Source organism: Nerophis ophidion, linkage group LG16, assembly GCF_033978795.1.
Source record: "Nerophis ophidion isolate RoL-2023_Sa linkage group LG16, RoL_Noph_v1.0, whole genome shotgun sequence".
Taxonomy (NCBI): domain Eukaryota; kingdom Metazoa; phylum Chordata; class Actinopteri; order Syngnathiformes; family Syngnathidae; genus Nerophis; species Nerophis ophidion.
Window position 1 is genome coordinate 23,524,965 of NC_084626.1, and position 22,500 is coordinate 23,547,464.

A 22,500-nucleotide genomic window follows, 5' to 3' on the forward strand; every position below is an offset into this window, starting at 1 on the left:
GATTGTACCAGATGATGTTGTTTCGTTTTCTGCTCTTTTTTGGTAGGTTTCCTGGAGTGGGTTCATAGGTGAGGGTGAAGTTGTATCCGCTTTCATCAAGTGCTTTCTGGTACGGGGGGGTTGCTTGGTCGAATTCAGCTTTGCTGGATGACAGCATCGATAGCCTTTTATTAATTCCGGTAGGTATTCTTTTCGTGGTGGTGGGTGGGTGGTTGCTGTCGTGGTGCAGGTATTGGAGTGTTGTGTTGGGTTTCGTGAATGGTTGGTAGCTGTTATTTCTCAGGTTGAAAGTGACGTCGAGGAAGTTGACGGTTTGCTTGTTGGCTTCAATCGTGATCCGTAGGCCGTTTTCTTTGAAGATTTGGCATATGCGCTTCTTGGTGTTCTCGCTGCTCCTTGGCGAGGCGCGGCACACTGCCAGTCCATCATCACGGTAAATACCAAGGTTCAGGTTGAGGCTAGCAAGCTGGGAGAGGAGGAAACTCCCAACGAGTTCGCACGTTTCTGCTCCGTCAAAACTCCCCATAGTAACGTCAAATGTTGAATTGTTCTTTTTTTGCCATGGTGTACTGTTGTGGATGAGTATGGAGTTCTTTGCGTGGATGATGATGTTTCTTTCGTTGCCTGTGATTGAGTCGTAGTCCGAGGCGAAGTTTAGTGCTTGGGTCAGTAGGTCTTGCGTGATGGAAGGGTAAAATTCTTCGATGTCGAAGGAGATAAAGTTGTGTGTTTGTTTGTCTTGGATGTTGTTGAACCATTTGATTACTGCTGCTGTATTTCTCCATTGGTTGAGTGGTGTTTTGTCCTTGATTTTTGCGTTGATTCTGTCCAGGATTATTTTGCTGATTTTTCCTATTTCGGATTTAGTTGGGTTTATTAGTCGGCATGTTGGGTTATTTGCGAAGTTGGGTTTGTGGTCCTTCAGTGTGATGAAGGCTTCTTTGTTGGCTGTGGCGTCCACCCTGTCCTCAATGTCCAGTTCGGTTGCGATCCGCTTGTTTTCCAGGTGGATGTTCTGTAAAGTGTTGGGTTGCGCTTTTTTGTATGATTTGGTGATGTTTTTGTCCAGTAAAGAGTTATGTTCTGGTATGTCCATTCTGTAGAAGTTTGTGGTTTTATCGGCGGCTATGATGAGGTTGCTTACTTTCTTGATGCGCTCCGTGTCATTTTTCAGCTTGGTGAGGAATGGGTTGCGGGCTGGCTTAAATTTGACTGATTGTATCATTTTGAGCATGTCGTTCTCAAAGTCCTTTAATTCCTTGACTGTGGGTGGGTTCTTGGTAGATTTGAATCCGTAAGTTTCCTTTTGCGTTCCTTTTGTTTCAGGGTGGAGGAAAAAGTGTGCTTTCCACCGCATCCTTCTTAGGAAGTGTTCCGTCTTTTCTATGAGTCTTTGCTTGTAGTCCTTCTGCGCGGGTATGGGAATGTTCTTCGTGGAGTAGTCGATGCTGAACTTTTCCATTTAGGATCGTCGTACAGTGCTCAACAAATGTCAATTTGGAGCGGAATATGTCTTGATTGGATTATCCGGAGAATAGTGCTCGATACCGTGGTAGAGCGCAATATGTAGGTGTGGGAAAAAATCACAAGACTACATCTCTACAGATCTGTTTCATGAGGGGTTCTCTCAATCATCAGGAGATTTTAATGGAAGCATTCACATACAATGGTTTATATAGAGCACAAAGTGGGTGGGTACAAACAGGCGTAGGGTGTGGTGATTGGCTCATGTGTTACCTAGGAGGTGTTTCCGCCTGTGGCGGCATGTTGAAATGATTTCACTGCGCTTGTTGAGGGATGATAGCTCTGGATGATATATAATAAGCAGTTTCTCTTTTAAGCATAAGTTGCATCTTTTATTACCACTGTTGTAAGGTGTGCTGGATGCAAGAATTTGCCATGTTATTGAATATTCAACATTATTGTCTTTGAGGTTCCAAATGTGTTTGCTGAGTTCGGTAGAATTCTGCAAAGTCTGGTTTCTAAAAGAGGCGTTGTGATTATTCCATCTTGTTTTGAACGCTCCTTCGGTTAATCCTACGTACGTGTCGGATGTGTTAATGTCCTTGCGTATTACCTTTGCTTGGTATACGACTGATGTCTGTAAGCACCCTCCGTTGAGAGGGCAATCAGGTTTCTTGCGACAGTTACATTCCTTATTGGTTTCAGAGTCGTTTAGTCTGGGGGTAGGCAGTCCTTTTGCAATTGCTTTGTTGTGGTTTGAAATGATTTGTTGCATGTTATTCATACAGCTGTAGCTTAATTTAATGTTGTTCTTGTTGAATATTTTTCTTAGGGTGTTGCCTTTGGGGAAGTGTTTGTCGATCCCCAAAGGCAACACCCTAAGAAAAATATTCAACAAGAACAACATTAAATTGAGCTACAGCTGTATGAATAACATGCAACAAATCATTTCAAACCACAACAAAGCAATTGCAAAAGGACTGCCCACCCCCAGACTAAACGACTCTGAAACCAATAAGGAATGTAACTGTCGCAAGAAACCTGATTGCCCTCTCAACGGAGGGTGCTTACAGACATCAGTCGTATACCAAGCAAAGGTAATACGCAAGGACATTAACACATCCGACACGTACGTAGGATTAACCGAAGGAGCGTTCAAAACAAGATGGAATAATCACAACGCCTCTTTTAGAAACCAGACTTTGCAGAATTCTACCGAACTCAGCAAACACATTTGGAACCTCAAAGACAATAATGTTGAATATTCAATAACATGGCAAATTCTTGCATCCAGCACACCTTACAACAGTGGTAATAAAAGATGCAACTTATGCTTAAAAGAGAAACTGCTTATTATATATCATCCAGAGCTATCATCCCTCAACAAGCGCAGTGAAATCATTTCAACATGCCGCCACAGGCGGAAACACCTCCTAGGTAACACATGAGCCAATCACCACACCCTACGCCTGTTTGTACCCACCCACTTTGTGCTCTATATAAACCATTGTATGTGAATGCTTCCATTAAAATCTCCTGATGATTGAGAGAACCCCTCATGAAACAGATCTGTAGAGATGAAGTAGTCTTGTGATTTTTTCCCACACCTACATATTGCGCTCTACCACGGTATCGAGCACTATTCTCCGGATAATCCAATCAAGACATATATATATATATATATGTATATATATATATAGGGACGGCGTGGCGCAGTGGAAGAGTGGCCGCGCGCAACCCGAGGGTCCCTGGTTCGAATCCCACCTAGTACCTTGAAGGTAGAAAAGCGCTATACAAGTACAACCCATTTATATGTATATGTATATATATATATATATATATATATATATATATATATATATATATAGGAAGTAAAAGGAAGCTTTCAAACCTTAGCGCACACCAAACAAGCGGACCAAGACCCTTTGTGTCTGCGCAGTGCAGTTCACCAACACTGGATTTCCACTCGTTATGTGTCGGACGCATATATATATATATATATATATATATATATATATATATATATATATATATATATATATATATATATATACACACACATACATATATATGAAAAAAATATTTTTAACCCAAATAGGTGAAATTAGATCATCTCCCAGGGCACACCAAACTTTATCTCACGACACACTAATGTGCCGCTGCACAGTGGTTGAAAAACACTGGCCTCGAGAGTGCAAACCCTTTAAAACCAGCAGCGGGCTCCGACCATGAGATCTACGCCCCACAAACCACACACGTGCAGGAGATCAGCCATAATACAGTTATGCTACAAGAGCAATGTTTGGAAAAGTGTACGACTTTACTCACTGCTTCAGCGGGGATTTAACAACCATAGCACCTGTTTCTTTCGCCATAAAATCATTCCGCCGAAGCTAAAAAAAAAACTGGGTGAAACCACTATTAAATATGGACTTAAATCCCGGCAGAGGATCCATAAAGGCTGGCGTTCACTCACTCACCGATAGACCGGAGATGGGCTTGCTTGGGCTTCACAGCTGAACACCACCTCTCTGTTCTTCTCCAGAGACTCTACCGGGTACACGATGCTGCCAGGCTGTTTGCTGAAGACAGGACTCTGCAGGACCGTGCTCGCTGGAAGTAAAAAAACAAAAAACAAAAACAAAATGCATGTAATTACAAATGGTAAATGGGTTATACTTGTATAGCGCTTTTCTACCCTCAAGGATAGGGCTGGGAGATATGGCCTTTTTTTAATATCTCTATTTTTAGGCCATATCACGATACACAATATTTATCTCCATATTTTGCCTTAGCCTTGAATGAACACTAATCACAGCAGTATGATGATTCTATGTGTCTACATTAAAACATTCTTCTTCATACTGGGTTAATATATGCTACTTTTAAACTTTCATGCAGAGAGGGAAATCACAACTAAGTCAATTGACCAAAACTGTATTTTTTAAACAGTGGCACAAACATTCATGTCATTTCTAAAGACAAAGTGCAAGATTGTCAGAGACATTTTAAAACAAGCTATTAGTGCACTTTTGTGCATGATGTCACTAAGAGGACATATCAAAACACTAAATTAAAGTGCACTTTTTGTACAGAACGGCACTATAGTAGTTTAAAACAAATAAAGTGCACTTTTGTGCGTGATGTCACTAAGATGACATATCAAAACAACACTGAATTAAAGTGCACTTTTTGGACAGAATGCCACTATAATAGTTTGAAACAAATAAAGTGCACTTTTGGGCATGATGTCACTAAGAAGACATATCAAAACAACACTGAATTAAAGTGCACTTTTTGTACAGAACGCCACTATAATAGTTTGAAACGAATAAAGTGCACTTTTGGGCATGATGTCACTAAGAAGACATATCAAAACAACACTGAATTAAAGCGCACTTTTTGTACAGAACGCCACTATAATAGTTTAAAACAAATAAAGTGCACTTTTGTGCATGATGTCACTAAGATGACATATCAAAACAACACTGAATTAAAGTGCACTTTTTGGACAGAATTCCACTATAATAGTTTAACACAAATAAAGTGCACTTTTGTGCATGATGTCACTAAGATGACATATCAAAACGCCACTGAATTAAAGTGCACTTTTTGGACAGAATGCCACTATAATAGTTTAAAACAAATAAAGTGCACTTTTGCGCATGATGTCACTAAGATGACATATCAAAACGCCACTGAATTAAAGTGCACTTTTTGGACAGAACGCCACTATAATAGTTTAAAACAAATAAAGTGCACTTTTGGGCATGATGTCACTAAGATGACATATCAAAACAACACTGAATTTAAGTGCACTTTATGTACAGAACGCCACTATAATAGTTTAAAACAAATAAAGTGCACTTTTGGGCATGATGTCACTAAGATGACATATCAAAACACTAAATTAAAGTGCACTTTTTGTACAGAACGCCACTATAATAGTTTAACACAAATAAAGTGCACTTTTGTGCATGATGTCACTAAGATGACATATCAAAACAACACTGAATTAAAGTGCACTTTTTGTACAGAACGGCACCATAATAGTTTAAAACAAATAAAGTGCACTTTTGTGCATGATGTCACTAAGATGACAGATCAAAACAACACTGAATTTAAGTGCACTTTATGTACAGAACGCCACTATAATAGTTTAAAACAAATAAAGTGCACTTTTGGGCATGATGTCACTAAGAAGACATATCAAAACAACACTAAATTAAAGTGCAGTTTTTGTACAGAACGCCACTATAATAGTTTAAAACAAATAAAGTGCACTTTTGTGCATGATGTCACTAAGATGACATATCAAAACAACACTGAATTTAAGTGCACTTTATGTACAGAACGCCACTATAATAGTTTAAAACAAATAAAGTGCACTTTTGGGCATGATGTCACTAAGATGACATATCAAAACAACACTGAATTTAAGTGCACTTTATGTACAGAACGCCACTATAATAGTTTAAAACAAATAAAGTGCACTTTTGGGCATGATGTCACTAAGAAGACATATCAAAACAACACTGAATTAAAGTGCTCTTTTTGTACAGAACGCCACTATAATAGTTTAAAACAAATAAAGTGCACTTTTGTGCATGATGTCACTAAGATGACATATCAAAACAACACTAAATTAAAGTGCACGTTATGTACAGAACGCCACTATAATAGTTTAAAACAAATAAAGTGCACTTTTGTGCATGATGTCACTAAGATGACATATCAAAAAAACACTAAATTATAGTGCACTTTTTGTACAGAACGCCACTATAATAGTTTAAAACAAATAAAGTTCACTTTGGTGCATGATGTCACTAAGATGACATATCAAAAAAACACTAAATTATAGTGCACTTTTTGTACAGAACGCCACTATAATAGTTTAAAACAAATAAAGTGCACTTTTGTGCATGATGTCACTAAGATGACATATCAAAACAACACTGAATTTAAATGCACTTTATGTACAGAACGCCACTATAATAGTTTAAAACAAATAAAGTGCACTTTTGTGCATGATGTCACTAAGAAGACATATCAAAACAACACTGAAATAAAGCGCACTTTTTGTACAGAATGCCACTATAATAGTTTGAAACAAATAAAGTGCACTTTTGGGCATGATGTCACTAAGATGACATATCAAAACAACACTGAATTAAAGTGCACTTTTTGGACAGAACGCCACTATAATAGTTTAAAACAAATAAAGTGCACTTTTGGGCATGATGTCACTAAGATGACATATCAAAACAACACTAAATTAAAGTGCACTTTTTGGACAGAACGCCACTACAATAGTTTAAAACAAATAAAGTGCACTTTTGTGCATGATGTCACTAAGATGACATATCAAAACAACACTGAATTAAAGTGCACTTTTTGGACAGAACGCCACTATAATAGTTTAAAACAAATAAAGTGCACTTTTGTGCATGATGTCACTAAGATGACATATCAAAACGCCACTGAATTAAAGTGCACTTTATGTACAGAACGCCACTATAATAGTTTAAAACAAATAAAGTGCACTTTTGGGCATGATGTCACTAAGAAGACATATCAAAACAACACTGAATTAAAGTGCACTTTTTGTACAGAACGCCACTATAATAGTTTAAAACAAATAAAGTGCACTTTTGGGCATGATGTCACTAAGATGACATATCAAAACAACACTAAATTAAAGTGCACTTTTTGGACAGAACGCCACTACAATAGTTTAAAACAAATAAAGTGCACTTTTGTGCATGATGTCACTAAGATGACATATCAAAACACTAAATTAAAGTGCACTTTTTGTACAGAACGCCACTATAATAGTTTAACACAAATAAAGTGCACTTTTGTGCATGATGTCACTAAGATGACATATCAAAACAACACTGAATTAAAGTGCACTTTTTGTACAGAACGGCACTATAATAGTTTAAAACAAATAAAGTGCACTTTTCTGCATGTCACTAAGATGACATATCAAAACAACACTGAATTAAAGTGCACTTTTTGTACAGAACGGCACTATAATAGTTTAAAACAAATAAAGTGCACTTTTGTGCATGATGTCACTAAGATGACATATCAAAACAACACTGAATTAAAGTGGACTTTTTGTACAGAACGGCACTATAATAGTTTAAAACAAATAAAGTGCACTTTTCTGCATGTCACTAAGATGACATATCAAAACAACACTGAATTAAAGTGCACTTTTTGTACAGAACGCCACTATAATAGTTTGAAACAAATAAAGTGCACTTTTGGGCATGATGTCACTAAGAAGACATATAAAAACACCACTGAATTAAAGTGCACTTTTTGTACAGAACGCCACTATAATAGTTTAAAACAAATAAAGTGCACTTTTGTGCATGATGTCACTAAGATGACATATCAAAACACTAAATTAAAGTGCACTTTTTGTACAGAACGCCACTATAATAGTTTAACACAAATAAAGTGCACTTTTGTGCATGATGTCACTAAGATGACATATCAAAACAACACTGAATTAAAGTGCACTTTTTGTACAGAACGGCACTATAATAGTTTAAAACAAATAAAGTGCACTTTTGTGCATGATGTCACTAAGAAGACATATCAAAACGCCACTGAATTAAAGTGCACTTTTTGGACAGAATGCCACTATAATAGTTTGAAACAAATAAAGTGCACTTTTGGGCATGATGTCACTAAGAAGACATATCAAAACAACACTGAATTAAAGTGCACTTTTTGTACAGAACGCCACTATAATAGTTTGAAACAAATAAAGTGCACTTTTGTGCATGATGTCACTAAGAAGACATATCAAAACAACACTGAATTAAAGTGCACTTTTTGTACAGAACGCCACTATAATAGTTTGAAACAAATAAAGTGCACTTTTGGGCATGATGTCACTAAGAAGACATATCAAAACAACACTGAATTAAAGTGCACTTTTTGTACAGAACACCACTATAATAGTTTAAAACAAATAAAGTGCACTTTTGTGCATGATGTCACTAAGATGACATATCAAAACAACACTGAATTAAAGTGCACTTTTTGGACAGAATTCCACTATAATAGTTTAACACAAATAAAGTGCACTTTTGTGCATGATGTCACTAAGATGACATATCAAAACAACACTAAATTAAAGTGCACTTTTTGAACAGAACGCCACTACAATAGTTTAAAACAAATAAAGTGCACTTTTGTGCATGATGTCACTAAGATGACATATCAAAACAACACTGAATTAAAGTGCACTTTTTGTACAGAACGGCACTATAATAGTTTAAAACAAATAAAGTGCACTTTTGTGCATGATGTCACTAAGATGACATATCAAAACACTAAATTAAAGTGCACTTTTTGTACAGAACGCCACTATAATAGTTTAACACAAATAAAGTGCACTTTTGTGCATGATGTCACTAAGATGACATATCAAACCAACACTGAATTAAAATGCACTTTTTGTACAGAACGGCACTATAATAGTTTAAAACAAATAAAGTGCACTTTTCTGCATGTCACTAAGATGACATATCAAAACAACGCTGAATTAAAGTGCACTTTTTGTACAGAACGGCACTATAATAGTTTAAAACAAATAAAGTGCACTTTTGTGCATGATGTCACTAAGATGACATATCAAAACGCCACTGAATTAAAGTGCACTTTTTGGACAGAACACCACTATAATAGTTTGAAACAAATAAAGTGCACTTTTGGGCATGATGTCACTAAGAAGATATATCAAAACAACACTGAATTAAAGTGCACTTTTTGTACAGAACGCCACTATAATAGTTTGAAACAAATAAAGTGCACTTTTGTGCATGATGTCACTAAGAAGACATATCAAAACGCCACTGAATTAAAGTGCACTTTTTGGACAGAATTCCACTATAATAGTTTAACACAAATAAAGTGCACTTTTGTGCATGATGTCACTAAGATGACATATCAAAACAACACTGAATTAAAGTGCAATTTTTGGACAGAACGCCACTACAATGGTTTAAAACAAATAAAGTGCACTTTTGTGCATGTTGTCACACAATATATTTCAATACCTGTCAAATAAAAATGATCTGCATAATAGGAAATCAAATTGGTATGTGGTAGGTGTGGAGAGGCGGAGCCGACAGTCCGACAGCGAGGCGGGGCACGCCGTAGCCCGGCCCAAGATGGCGGCGAGGATACGTGGCCGGCATGTCTGACAGCGAGGCAGGTCACACCGTAGCCCGGCCCAAAATGGTGGCAAGGAGGCGTGGAAGGTGAGGGAGTGGCGAGGTGGGGCGTGCCGGGAGCGACGCCGCAATCAAGATCAGGTGCGTGGATCGCGCACCTGGGGACAATTAATTAATCCTTTCGCGCTGTATAAAAGAGCGACAGCCGTGAACGTCAGGAGGAGAAGTGGAGAGACGAGAATGAGCCAGAGGGAAGCTGACGCGGAGAGAGAGAGAGAGACTAAGAGCGCGAGGGAGGAGACGATGCCCGAAGCATGAAAGCAAGCGGAAGAGCGAGCGGCAGACAGAGGTGAAGTGAAGTGAATTATATTTACATAGCGCTTTACATAGTGACACCCGATATCTAAGTTACATTTAAACCAGTGTGGGTGGCACTGGGAGCAGGTGGGTAAAGTGTCTTGCCCAAGGACACAACGGCAGTAACTAGGATGGCACAAGCGGGAATTGAACCTTCAACCCTCAAGTTGCTGACACGGCCACTTTACCAACCGAGCTAGATTTGAAAAGCAGTCTTTATTGAAAAATAAAGAAATCTAAATGTGTCACCGCTATGTCCTTCCTTGACGGTCCTTGGAACCCGCACGATGGCTTGAGAAGTCTGTCACAGTAGGTTACTGCGGACGTTATCTCCTTATGCTGTTGACTATTTTTTTCATACGTTTGTTGATGTGGAAATAGTTGCCTCGGCATTTTGTGGGCGTGGCGCCGAATGGAGATGTCGAAGTGCGAAGTAAGCACTCTATTTTCCAAATGATGCTACATATTGGCAGTAATGCTACTTTTTGTAGCAACACTTTTGCCCCACACTTGACGAATTAGAGTTGTCCGTTCGACATATTCCCGCTTGAAGCCGAACCGCCGCCAGACGGACACCCTGCTGTTTTTTTGGGGAATTAATTCTTCCTCCATTCGCACCTTTTTTGTCTCGTATTACCACTCGAACGGCTCTGCTAGCATCACAGCTAACGTTACCCGTGCTGCTACCTCTCTGCTCCGCCAGGGCGTATACGTATGTGACGTATGTGACGTGTGCAAAAAGGTACGCTTGCTGTCTGTGAGGAGGAGACAGGAAAAAGCCAGGAGAGCCTGTAGTGCAGTGGTTCTCAAACTTTTTTTGTCATCCCCCACTTTGGACAAGGGGGAGTTTTCAAGCCCCACCTGCCCCCATCGCCCCAACAGAACGCTAATGCCAAGCTTAACATTTTCAAATGTATTGAACATCAAGTAACATTCAAGTTGTATACATTCAAAGTCAATAACATAAAATAACATCAAGTTCAATAATAAATTAAATAACTGTGCAGCTGTGGTATAACTTGCATTAATTCAATAATAAATAAAATAACTTATCTGCCAGTTTTCTTTGAAAGAAATCAAGTTGCTTATTGACGTGATTGGGGTGTGTGGTCTCAAGGTGTCTCTTTAATTTTTTGGGGTCTCGTGCTGTCTGCTGCTAGCGGTTTTAGACACAGAACACACATGGGGTCTCTCCTCTGTCCCCACCACCGTTGCCGTGAATCCAAGAGCAAGATACCCTTCATCATATTTTCTTTTCGGTTGGCTTTTTGGCTGATTAAGCCCGTCAGATTTCTGTTTCTCTGCAGGCGCTGGCTCTGGTTTGACGACCTTTGAGGTGCGAGTCACAAATTTATACATTTTGTGTAATTGTAATCCACACATTAGCCTGCTACCCATCCGCGTGAAAGATTGTTCCGCTTAGCCCCGCCCCCATTGGTTACTGTTGCTATGTCCGTCAAACTTTCGCTCCTACCTAGAAATTTAAGACCTAGAGGAAAAATAAGTAATTTACATTTATTTATATAACGGATTTCACAGACAGAATCACCAAGTGATTTAAAGTGTGTATAGAAAATGAAAGCATAGTAAAAAAAATAAATAAAATCTAAGAATATGATTTAAAAAAATATTTTTTAAGTGAAATTTCCTCCCGTTCCTCGCGACCCACCTGTTATGTCTCTATTCCCCACCAGTGGGGCCCGCACCACACTTTGAGAAAAGCTGCTGTAGTGTAATGCCCGCAGCTAAAAGCAACTGCGTGAGAACGTATACTCGAATATCACGATATAGTCATTTTCTATATCGCAGAGACAAACCCGCGATATATCGGGTATATCGATATATCGCCCAGCCCTACTTCAAAGTACTCAAAGTGCTTTGACACTATTTCCACATTCACCCATTCACACACTGATAGCGAGAGCTGCCATGCAAGGCGCTAAACACGAGCCATCCGGAGCAAAACGTCCCCGAACAAGTTACACAACGCACACGGAAATAATGTCACCTCGAAATAACTATTTTTATTTCAATATGCATACAAAAAAAGCTGCATTTTCACTTCTCTGTGGGAAACAACCTCGCAATTTCGCAGCCATTCCCCTGCACTGTGCGGTTAAAAATTTGATTTTGTAATACCGTATTTTCCGCACTATAAGGCGCACCTAAAAACCTAAAATTTTCTCATAAGCTGACAGTGCGGTGCGCCTTATATATGAACCAATATTGAGCCACAACAGGTCTCACAACTACGGTAAGCAGCCGCCGATTTCATTTTCCCCGTAAGAGAAGAAGCGCGTGGTGCATGCTGGGATATATGACTGCGCCAGGCCGTGCCGTTTCTTTTCCATGTGTGAGTTCATGTAAAGACCCCAAAATGGCTCCTATTGAGAAACATGATTTCAGGAATGTAGGAATTGTCACTGAACTGCTCGACAACAGCAGCGACACTGAAATAGTGCAAAACAATAATTAATCAATAACTCAACGTTGCTCAAACACTAATGTCGCACAACACAACACACAGAATAAACATGTAAAGCTGACTTTATTAAGTTTTTCCTCATCCACGAATCCTTCGAATTCTTCTTCTTCGTAAATAAAAAACAATTTGTAAATCTTTTTCAATCTGTATTGAATTGAATAGACTGCAAAGACAACATACTTAAACTGGAAAACGTTATTTTTTGCAAATATTAACTCATTTGGAATCTGATGCTTGCAACATGTTCCAAAAAAGCTGGCACAGTGGCAAAAAAGACTGAGAAAGTTGAGAAATGCTCATCAAACGCTTATTTGGAACATCCCGCAGGTGAACAGGCTAATTAGGAACAGGTGGGTGACGCGATTACGTATAAAAGCAGCTTCCACGAAATGCTCAGTGAATTCAAAAACAAGGATGGGGCGAGGGTCACCTTTTTGTGAACAAATGTGTGAGCAAATTGTCGAACAGTTTAAGAACGACATTTCCCAACGAGCTATTGCAAGGATTTGAGGGACTTCCCCATCTAGGGTCCGTACTATCATCAAAAAGTGGTGAGTTCAAACCCCGGCGAGTCATACCAAAGACTATAAAAACGGGACCCTTTGCCACCATGCTTGGCACTCAGCATCAAGGGTTGGAATTGGGGGTTGAATCACCAAAAAATGATTCCAGGGCGCGGCCACAGCTGCTGCTCACTGCTCCCCTCACCTCACCTCCCAGGGGGTAGAAAAGGGTTTTGGGTCCAATGCAGACGACAATTTCGCCATACGTAGTGTGTGTGTAACAATCTGAGTACTTTAACTTTAAAAGGTTCAGAGAATCTGGAAAAATCATTGCACGTAAAATTGAATGCCTGTGACCTTGGATCCCTCCGGCATCCAAAACAGACATCAGTGTGTAAAGGATATCACCAACATTTCTCAACGACCTATTGCAAGGAATTTAGGGATTTTACCATTTCCGGTCCGTCAAATCATCAAAAAGGTTCAGAGAATCTGGAGAAATCACTGCATGTAAGCGGTGATATTACGGACTTTTCACCCCTTCAGGTGGTACTGCACCAAAAAAACAACATCAGTGTGTAAAGGATATCACTAACATTTCTCAACAAAATATTGCAAGGAATTTTGAGATTTTACCATATACGGTCCGTTAAATCATCAAAAAGTTCAGAGAATCTGGAGAAATCACTGCATGTAAGCGATGATATTACGGACTTTTCACCCCTTCAGGTGGTACTGCACCAAAAAAACAACATCAGTGTGTAAAGGATATCACTAACATTTCTCAACAAAATATTGCAAGGAATTTTGAGATTTTACCATATACGGTCCGTTAAATCATCAAAAAGTTCAGAGAATCTGGAGAAATCACTGCATGTAAGCGATGATATTACGGACTTTTCACCCCTTCAGGCGATACTGCATCAAAAACCAACATCAGTGTGTAAAGGATATCACCAACATTTCTCAACAAAATATTGCAAGGAATTCAGGGATTTTACCATATACGGTCCGTCAAATCATCAAAAAGTTCAGAGAATCTGGAGAAATCACTGCATGTAAGCGATGATATTACGGACTTTTCACCCCCTTCAGGCGGTACTGCATCAAAAACCAACATCAGTGTGTAAAGGATATTACCAACATTTCTCAACAAAATATTGCAAGGAATTTAGGGATTTTACCATATACGGTCCGTCAAATCATCAAAAAGTTAAGAGAATCTGGAGAAATCACTGCATGTAAGCGATGATATTACAGACTTTTCACCCCCTTCGGGTGGTACTGCATCAAAAACCAACATCAGTGTGTAAAGGATATCACCAACATTTCTTAACGAAATATTGCAAGGAATTTAGGGATTTTACCATATACGGTCCGTCAAATCATCAAAAAGTTAAGAGAATCTGGAGAAATCACTGCATGTAAGCGATGATATTACGGACTTTTCACCCCTTCAGGTGGTACTGCATCAAAAACCAACATCAGTGTGTAAAGGATATCACCAACAATTCTCAACAAAATATTGCAAGGAATTTAGGGATTTTACCATATACGGTCCGTCAAATCATCAAAAAGTTCAGAGAATCTGGAGAAATCACTGCATGTAGGCGATGATATTACGGACTTTTGACCCCTTCAGGCGGTACTGCATCAAAAACCAACGTCAGTGTGTAAAGGATATCACCACATGGGCTCAGGAGCACTTCTGAAAACCACTGTCAGTAACCACGGTTTGTCGCTTCATCTGTTAGTGTAAATTAACATTCTACTATGTAATCTACAATGTAAATAGTCATGAAAATAAAGAAAACACATTGAATGAGAAGGTGTGTCACATTGACACCAAACTGGGACTTCACATGCATGCAACACATAAATCAGACATTTGCCGATCGTTGTTTGTTTGCCCTACAGCCCATAATACTCCCTTCAAGATAGTGCCCAATGACACGGACACACTTACAATCCAAACACTAGGATTTGGCTCTATCATGAATGCAATACCTGGTGTAAATGATGCATATATCATTTACATCCAAAGTCCGGGGGTGACCAGGGTTTGTTTTTAGATCTTGCGGGGGAACTTCTTCCTTATGCACTTCACAAGATGCTCTTTAAACATGTACGTGGACTAGATTCTTGTTGGATCGAAGGAAGTGGGTCACTGTTGAATGTTAAGGCTAACACACACACACACACACACACACACACACACACACACACACACACACACACACACACACACACCCCGGGTTTCCCATTCCGCCTTATACACCTCGGATACTTTTTTTTTTTCTTCCCCTCTCACTCTAACAACTTCGCTCATTTGCATTTCCCTCAGTGGGAAAAACGTCAGCTAAAATCTGCCGTTTAGCACCAGAGGGACACTGCCGATGTGCCCCCCCCCCCCCTAATTTTTACATTTTAAAACACGCATAACTACATGTACAAACGTGCACAAAGGTTGTGGTTAGGGATGTCAGAGAAATGCTTTAAAACATAGGTGTCAAACTCTGGCCCGCGGGCCAAATTTGGGAGTGTGGCCTTAAAGGCACTGCCTTTAGCGTCCCCTACAAACCTGTCGTCAAGTCTGTTTTTCCTCCTCACAAACAGCGTGCCGACCCATTCACGTAATATATGTGGCTTCTACACACATGTAAGTAAATGCAAGGCATATTTGATCGACAGCCATACAGGTCACACTGAGGGTGGCCGTATAAACAACTTTAACACTGTTACAAATATGCGCCACACAGTGAACCCACACCAAACAAGAATGACCAACACATTTTGGGAGAACATCCGCACCGTAACACAACATAAACACAACAAAAGCACAACAGAACAAATACCCAGAACCCCTTGCAGAACTAACTCTTCCGAACCACTACAATATACACCCCCCCCTCCCCCTACCTTTTACATTTTAAAACATGTATAACTACATGTACAAACGTGCACAAAGGTTGTGGTTAGGGATGTCGGATAAATGCTTTAAAACATAGGTGTCAAACTCTGGCCCGCGGGCCAAATTTGGGAGTGTGGCTTAAAGGCTCTGCCTTTAGCGTCCCCTACAAACCTGTCGTCAAGTCTGTTTTTCCTCCTCACAAACAGCGTGCCGACCCAGTCACGTAATATATGTGGCTTCTACACACATGTAAGTAAATGCAAGGCATATTTGATCGACAGCCATACAGGTCACACTGAGGGTGGCCGTATAAACAACTTTAACAGTGTTACAAATATGCGCCACACTGTGAACCCACACCAAACACATTTTGGGAGAACATCTGCACCGTAACACAACACAAACACAACAAAAGCACAACAGAACAAATACCCAGAAGCCCTTGCAGCACTAACTCTTCCGAACCACTACAATATACACCTCCCCTCCCCCTACTTTTTACATTTTAAAACATGCATAACTACATGTACAAACGTGCACAAAGGTTGTGGTTAGGGATGTCGGATGAATGCTTTAAAACATAGGTGTCAAACTCTGGCCCACGGGCCAAATTTGGGAGTGTGCCTTAAAGGCTCTGCCTTTAGCGTCCCCTACAACTTGTCATCAAGTCTGTTTTTCCTCCTCACAAACAGCGTGCCGGCCCAGTCACGTAATATATGTGGCTTCTACACACATGTAAGTAAATGCAAGGCATATTTGATCGACAGCCATACAGGTCACACTGAGGGTGGCCGTATAAACAACTTTAACACTGTTACAAATATGCGCCACACAGTGAACCCACACCAAACAAGAATGACCAACACATTTTGGGAGAACATCCGCACCGTAACACAACATAAACACAACAAAAGCACAACAGAACAAATACCCAGAAGCCCTTGCAGCACTAACTCTTCCGAACCACTACAATATACACCTCCCCTCCCCCTACTTTTTACATTTTAAAACATGCATAACTACATGTACAAACGTGCACAAAGGTTGTGGTTAGGGATGTCGGATGAATGCTTTAAAACATAGGTGTCAAACTCTGGCCCGCGGGCCAAATTTGGGAGTGTGCCTTAAAGGCACTGCCTTTAGCGTCCCCTACAACTTGTCATCGAGTCTGTTTTTCTTCCTCACAAACAGCGTGCCGGCCCAGTCACGTAATATATGTGGCTTCTACACACATGTAAGTAAATGCAAGGCCTATTTGATCGACAGCCATACAGGTCACACTGAGGGTGGCCATATAAACAACTTTAACACTGTTACAAATATGCGCCACACTGTGAACCCACACCAAACACATTTTGGGAGAACATCCGCACCGTAACAGAACACAAACACAACAAAAGCACAACAGAACAAATACCCAGAAGCCCTTGCAGCACTAACTCTTCCGAACCACTACAATATACACCTCCCCTCCCCCTACTTTTTACATTTTAAAACATGCATAACTACATGTACAAACGTGCACAAAGGTTGTGGTTAGGGATGTCGGATAAATGCTTTAAAACATAGGTGTCAAACTCTGGCCCGCGGGCCAAATTTGGGAGTGTGCCTTAAAGGCACTGCCTTTAGCGTCCCCTACAACTTGTCATCAAGTCTGTTTTTCCTCCTCACAAACAGCGTGCCGACCCAGTCACGTAATATATGTGGCTTCTACACACATGTAAGTAAATGCAAGGCATATTTGATCGACAGCCATACAGGTCACACTGAGGGTGGGCATATAAACAACTTTAACACTGTTACAAATATGCGCCACACTGTGAACCCACACCAAACACATTTTGGGAGAACATCCGCACCGTAACACAACACAAACACAACAAAAGCACAACAGAACAAATACCCAGAAGCCCTTGCAGCACTAACTCTTCCGAACCACTACAATATACACCTCCCCTCCCCCTACTTTTTACATTTTAAAACATGCATAACTACATGTACAAACGTGCACAAAGGTTGTGGTTAGGGATGTCGGATGAATGCTTTAAAACATAGGTGTCAAACTCTGGCCCGCGGGCCAAATTTGGGAGTGTGCCTTAAAGGCACTGCCTTTAGCGTCCCCTACAACTTGTCATCAAGTCTGTTTTTCCTCCTCACAAACAGCGTGCCGGCCCAGTCACGTAATATATGTGGCTTCTACACACATGTAAGTAAATGCAAGGCATATTTGATCGACAGCCATACAGGTCACACTGAGGGTGGCCATATAAACAACTTTAACACTGTTACAAATATGCGCCACACTGTGAACCCACACCAAACACATTTTGGGAGAACAGCCGCACCGTAACCCAACATAAACACACCAAAAGCACAACAGAACAAATACCCGGAACCCCTTGCAGCACTAACTCTTCCGAACCACTACAATATACACCCCCCCCCTCCCCGCTACCAACAACCCCTTCTAACCCTGCCCACCTGAGCCCCGACATTAACTGAGCAGTAAAAAGGCCTGAATGGTTGATTTATTCATCGTTATTTTATTTTCAAATGTATTAGCCTCTGGAAAAAGTTAATGTTGATATTTACCTCAGAAGGCTGCAAATACAAAAGAGGCATTCAATTTTTATTTAAATTTGATTTGATATGCCATTGATATTTATTAATTATTATTGTTATTATTTGAAACTCAATTTTGCATGTCACTATAAAGTTATATAAGACTCGCTTGTTCAATATTTAATGCAAAACGTGTTTGGGTCCCTATTAAAAGGTTCATTTGTTCAACCTTGGCCCGCGGCTTTGTTCAGTTTTAAATTTTGGCCCACTCTGTATTTGAGGTTGACACCCCTGCTTTAAAATATGATATCGGAAATTATCGGTATCGGTTTAAAAAAGTAAAATGTATGACTTTCACACAAGTGAATGCGAGCATACTTGGCCAACAGCCATACAGGTCACACTGAGGGTGGCCGTATAAAAAACTTTAACACTGTTACAAATACCGTATTTCCTTGAATTGCCGCCAGGTATATAGTATGCGACTGCCTAGAATTACTGCCGGGTCTAATTCGTTTCGCAAAATGGTATTTTTATTAGCGCATGTCTAAAATTTCCGCCGGGTCAAACTCGTTTCGCTAAATAATTAGCATATGCCTAGAATTTCCACTGGGTCAAACTCGTCACGTCACGAGTGACACTTCGCCTGTCATCATTTTCAAAATGGAGGAGGCTGATTTCAACAACTTGAAATCGCATGAAGGGAAGAATATTAAGAGCTATTCAGTAAGATTTAAGGTCTAAGCTATTGAATATGCTAAAAGGAACAGTAATCAGCTATGTTTTATTAATATACCGTAGCTGCGTGTGTCAAATATGAGTCATTAAATGACTCCCGCCTCCTGGTGGTAGAGGGCGCTAGTGATCCTTCTTGCGACTACTCGGCTGCAGAAGAAGTGACAACAAGCAGCAAGAGTGAGCAGCGATCAGTTATTTTTCTTTCTCGCTTGCACTTTTAACATGGAGGATTACATATCTAAAATAAAACAGTTTTCTAAACTGGACTTTCAATCGAAGCAGGAGGTAACAAAGGAAAATCTCCATCAAGACAGAGAGACTTTTAAAACTGAAGAAAGATAAAAAAGACTTCTATAAACAAGTTATTGATGCTTTTGATCAGAAGGAGCTGCGCATGGACTTCATTTATAAGTAAAGGTAAGACCATAATAACGTTTTTAGATTATTATTAAATGTGCTTTTCATGATGGTATCCTTACATCAGACTCAAATTTATAAGCGCAGGCCTACATTTACAGCATGCCTTTGGTAAGCGTCGGAGTGAGAAGAAGTTTTAAAATAATTAGCGCATGCTTGCCTTTGGTAAACAGCAGAGTTAGAAAAGGTTTTAAATTAATTAGCGCCCCGGCGGCAATTCAAGGATATACGGTATGCGCCACACTGTGAACCCACACCAAACAAGAATGACAAACATCTCAGGAGAAAATCCAAATCATAACACAACATAAACACTACAGAACAAATACCCAGAACCAATTGCAGCACTAACTCTTCCGGGACGACAATATCGGAATATCGGCAAAAACGCCATTATCGGACATCTCTAGTTGTAGTGTGTATGGTGACAATTTTTGTTTAATTTCAATTACATAGCTCTATTCTGGTTGTGGCCCTTATCTTGAATCACATCCATCAGATAAGTTGTCATTTAACGTTTAAGTCAAATTTTCCTGATACTGTTCAAGTTTGCCTAAACTGCCTAATTTAAGGGGACTGGATGAAACGTCCATCCATCCATTTTCTAAACGTGTCAGTCTTAAATATAACAGGAGACAACAAAATACATCTAATACACCGTATTTTTCGGACTATAAGGCGCACCTGAAATCCTTTCATTTTCTCAAAACTCGACAGTGTGCCTTATAACCCGGTGCGCCTAATCTATGGCATAATTGTGGTTGTGCTTACCGACCTCGAAGCAATTTTATTATATACATGGTGAAATGATAAGTGTGACCAGTAGATGGCATTCACACATACGAGATACGTGTAGACTGCAATATGACTCAAGTAAACAACGCCGACATCTTAAATGTTCCATTGAAAATATAGAACATTACACATGGCGCTCAAAAAGCTATCAAAATGTTTTAGTACGACTTTGGTAAGCTATGAAGCCGCACCGCTTGATGGATTGTACTGTGCTTCAATATACGAGTATTATTATGGTGTGTGTATAAAGTAAGACATACCTGGTGTTTTGTTTGGCAATATTATGCAAAAGCAACTTTTCTTACCTTCTGGTACCTGCTGATCTATATTTGGGATCTGCAGAAGTCCTAAAAATGCGCGCGCCTCCGCCTTTACAGTCGGTGACAATACCGTGGTTGATAAGCTTCTTCTTCTTGTTATGGGACATTCATGCTCCACTGTTGCCATTTCTAATATAAAGTAGTGTAAAGTTCTTACTTATATATGTCAGTAAACTCGACATGAAAGCGTTAAAACATACCGGTGTAGTGACTTAACATTATTCACCCAAGGAACATTAGTTATTAGAAAGTTCCGGTCGGATGTTTTATCACGGGACACATTTCCGGTGGTGTTGTTTCCAGATGAGGTGATGCTGCCCCGTTATTGATTGAAGTAAAGTCTGAATGTCATTAAAACAGTTAGCTCCATCTTTTGACACTTCTTCCATGCCCGTCCTTGCACGCTACACCGTTACAACAAAGATGACGGGGAGAAGATGCTGCCGAAGGTGAGCCACGTAAATAAGACCGCCCACAAAACGGCGCAGAAAGAATGTCAGAAAGGGGCTTGAAGATGATCTGTAAAACATAATCTATGCAACATTTTGACCAAAGAATTACCATTACATGTTATGTGGAACACAAGGAAGTGTTTTACATTCAGAAAAAAATGAATAAAAATGACTTTTAATGCGCCTTATAATCCGGTGCGCCTTATATATGAAAAAAATATATATTAAAAAATAGACCATTCTTCGGCAGTCTGTCTATCTGTGTTGGCCCTGTGTTGAGGTGGCGACTTGTCCAGGGTGTAAACCGCCTTCCGGCCGAATGCAGCTGAGATAGGCTCCAGCACCCCCCACGACCCCAAAAGGGATAAGCGGTAGGAAATGGATGGATGGTTGGATATATTATTGTCAAACATACCATTTTATTATGCATTCCTAAGGACATGTGTAGTAAAATAATACACAGCTTCATATAGTCATGTGTTTAAACATGTGCAAGGTACAGTGAGTGTGTGGCACACTCACTGGCTGTATTGACTCTGCACTGAGTTGCTGTTTCAGAATGGCACTGACTGCTGGATTAAAATGTCACTACATTCGACCTGTAAATGAAATCAATAGTTGGGACTAGAGCCAGACAATTAATCAAATTTTGATTTTAATTTCGATTATGGCTTCTCACTAGCATGAAAATATGATAATCAAATTAAAAAAACAACTATAATTTAACGTGCATGCAAATTACTGAGCTTGTAACGGTAAAACAGATGATAAACAAATACCGTATTGCCTTGAAATTCCGCAGGGCATATAGTATGCGCCTGCCTTGAATTATCTCGTTTCGCAAAATAATTAGCGCATGCATAGTATTACCGCCTGGTCAAACTCGTGACGTCACGAGTGAAACTTCCCTTGTCACCATTTTCAAAATGGAGGAGGCTGATTTCAATACCGGTAATTTGAAATCGCATAAAGGGAAGAAGATTAGGAGCCATTCAGTAGGATTTAAGGTCCAAGCTTACGTCACACTCAAATTTTTACTGCATGCCTTTGGTAAGTGCCAGAGTGAGAAGAGTTTTTAAAATAATTACCGCATGCTTACTTTTATCGCATGCCTTTGGTAAGCGCAGGAGTGAGAAGAGGTTTTAAATTAATCAGCGCCCCGGCGGCAATTCAAGGAAATACGGCATGTGAAAAAAAGACCATGTTTGGCTTACTATTCTTTCTATGGTTGCAACTTTTTAATGACGCAGCGCTAGTATACCTGATCATTTTTCACTGAACTTAACAAAAAAAGTAAA

General features: G+C 39.8%; 1 protein-coding gene across 2 annotated transcripts in view; it reads right to left on the reverse strand.

Annotated features, from left to right (window-relative positions):
• LOC133535176 (contactin-4-like) overlaps positions 1-22,500 on the reverse strand; it is a 645,232-nt gene that overhangs the window by 317,281 nt on the left and 305,451 nt on the right. For both annotated transcript variants that reach the window (XM_061874742.1, XM_061874741.1), the window contains one exon: positions 3,945-4,077. In XM_061874742.1, coding sequence (XP_061730726.1) covers positions 3,945-4,077 — 133 coding nt within the window. The remainder of the gene's footprint in view (positions 1-3,944; positions 4,078-22,500) is intronic.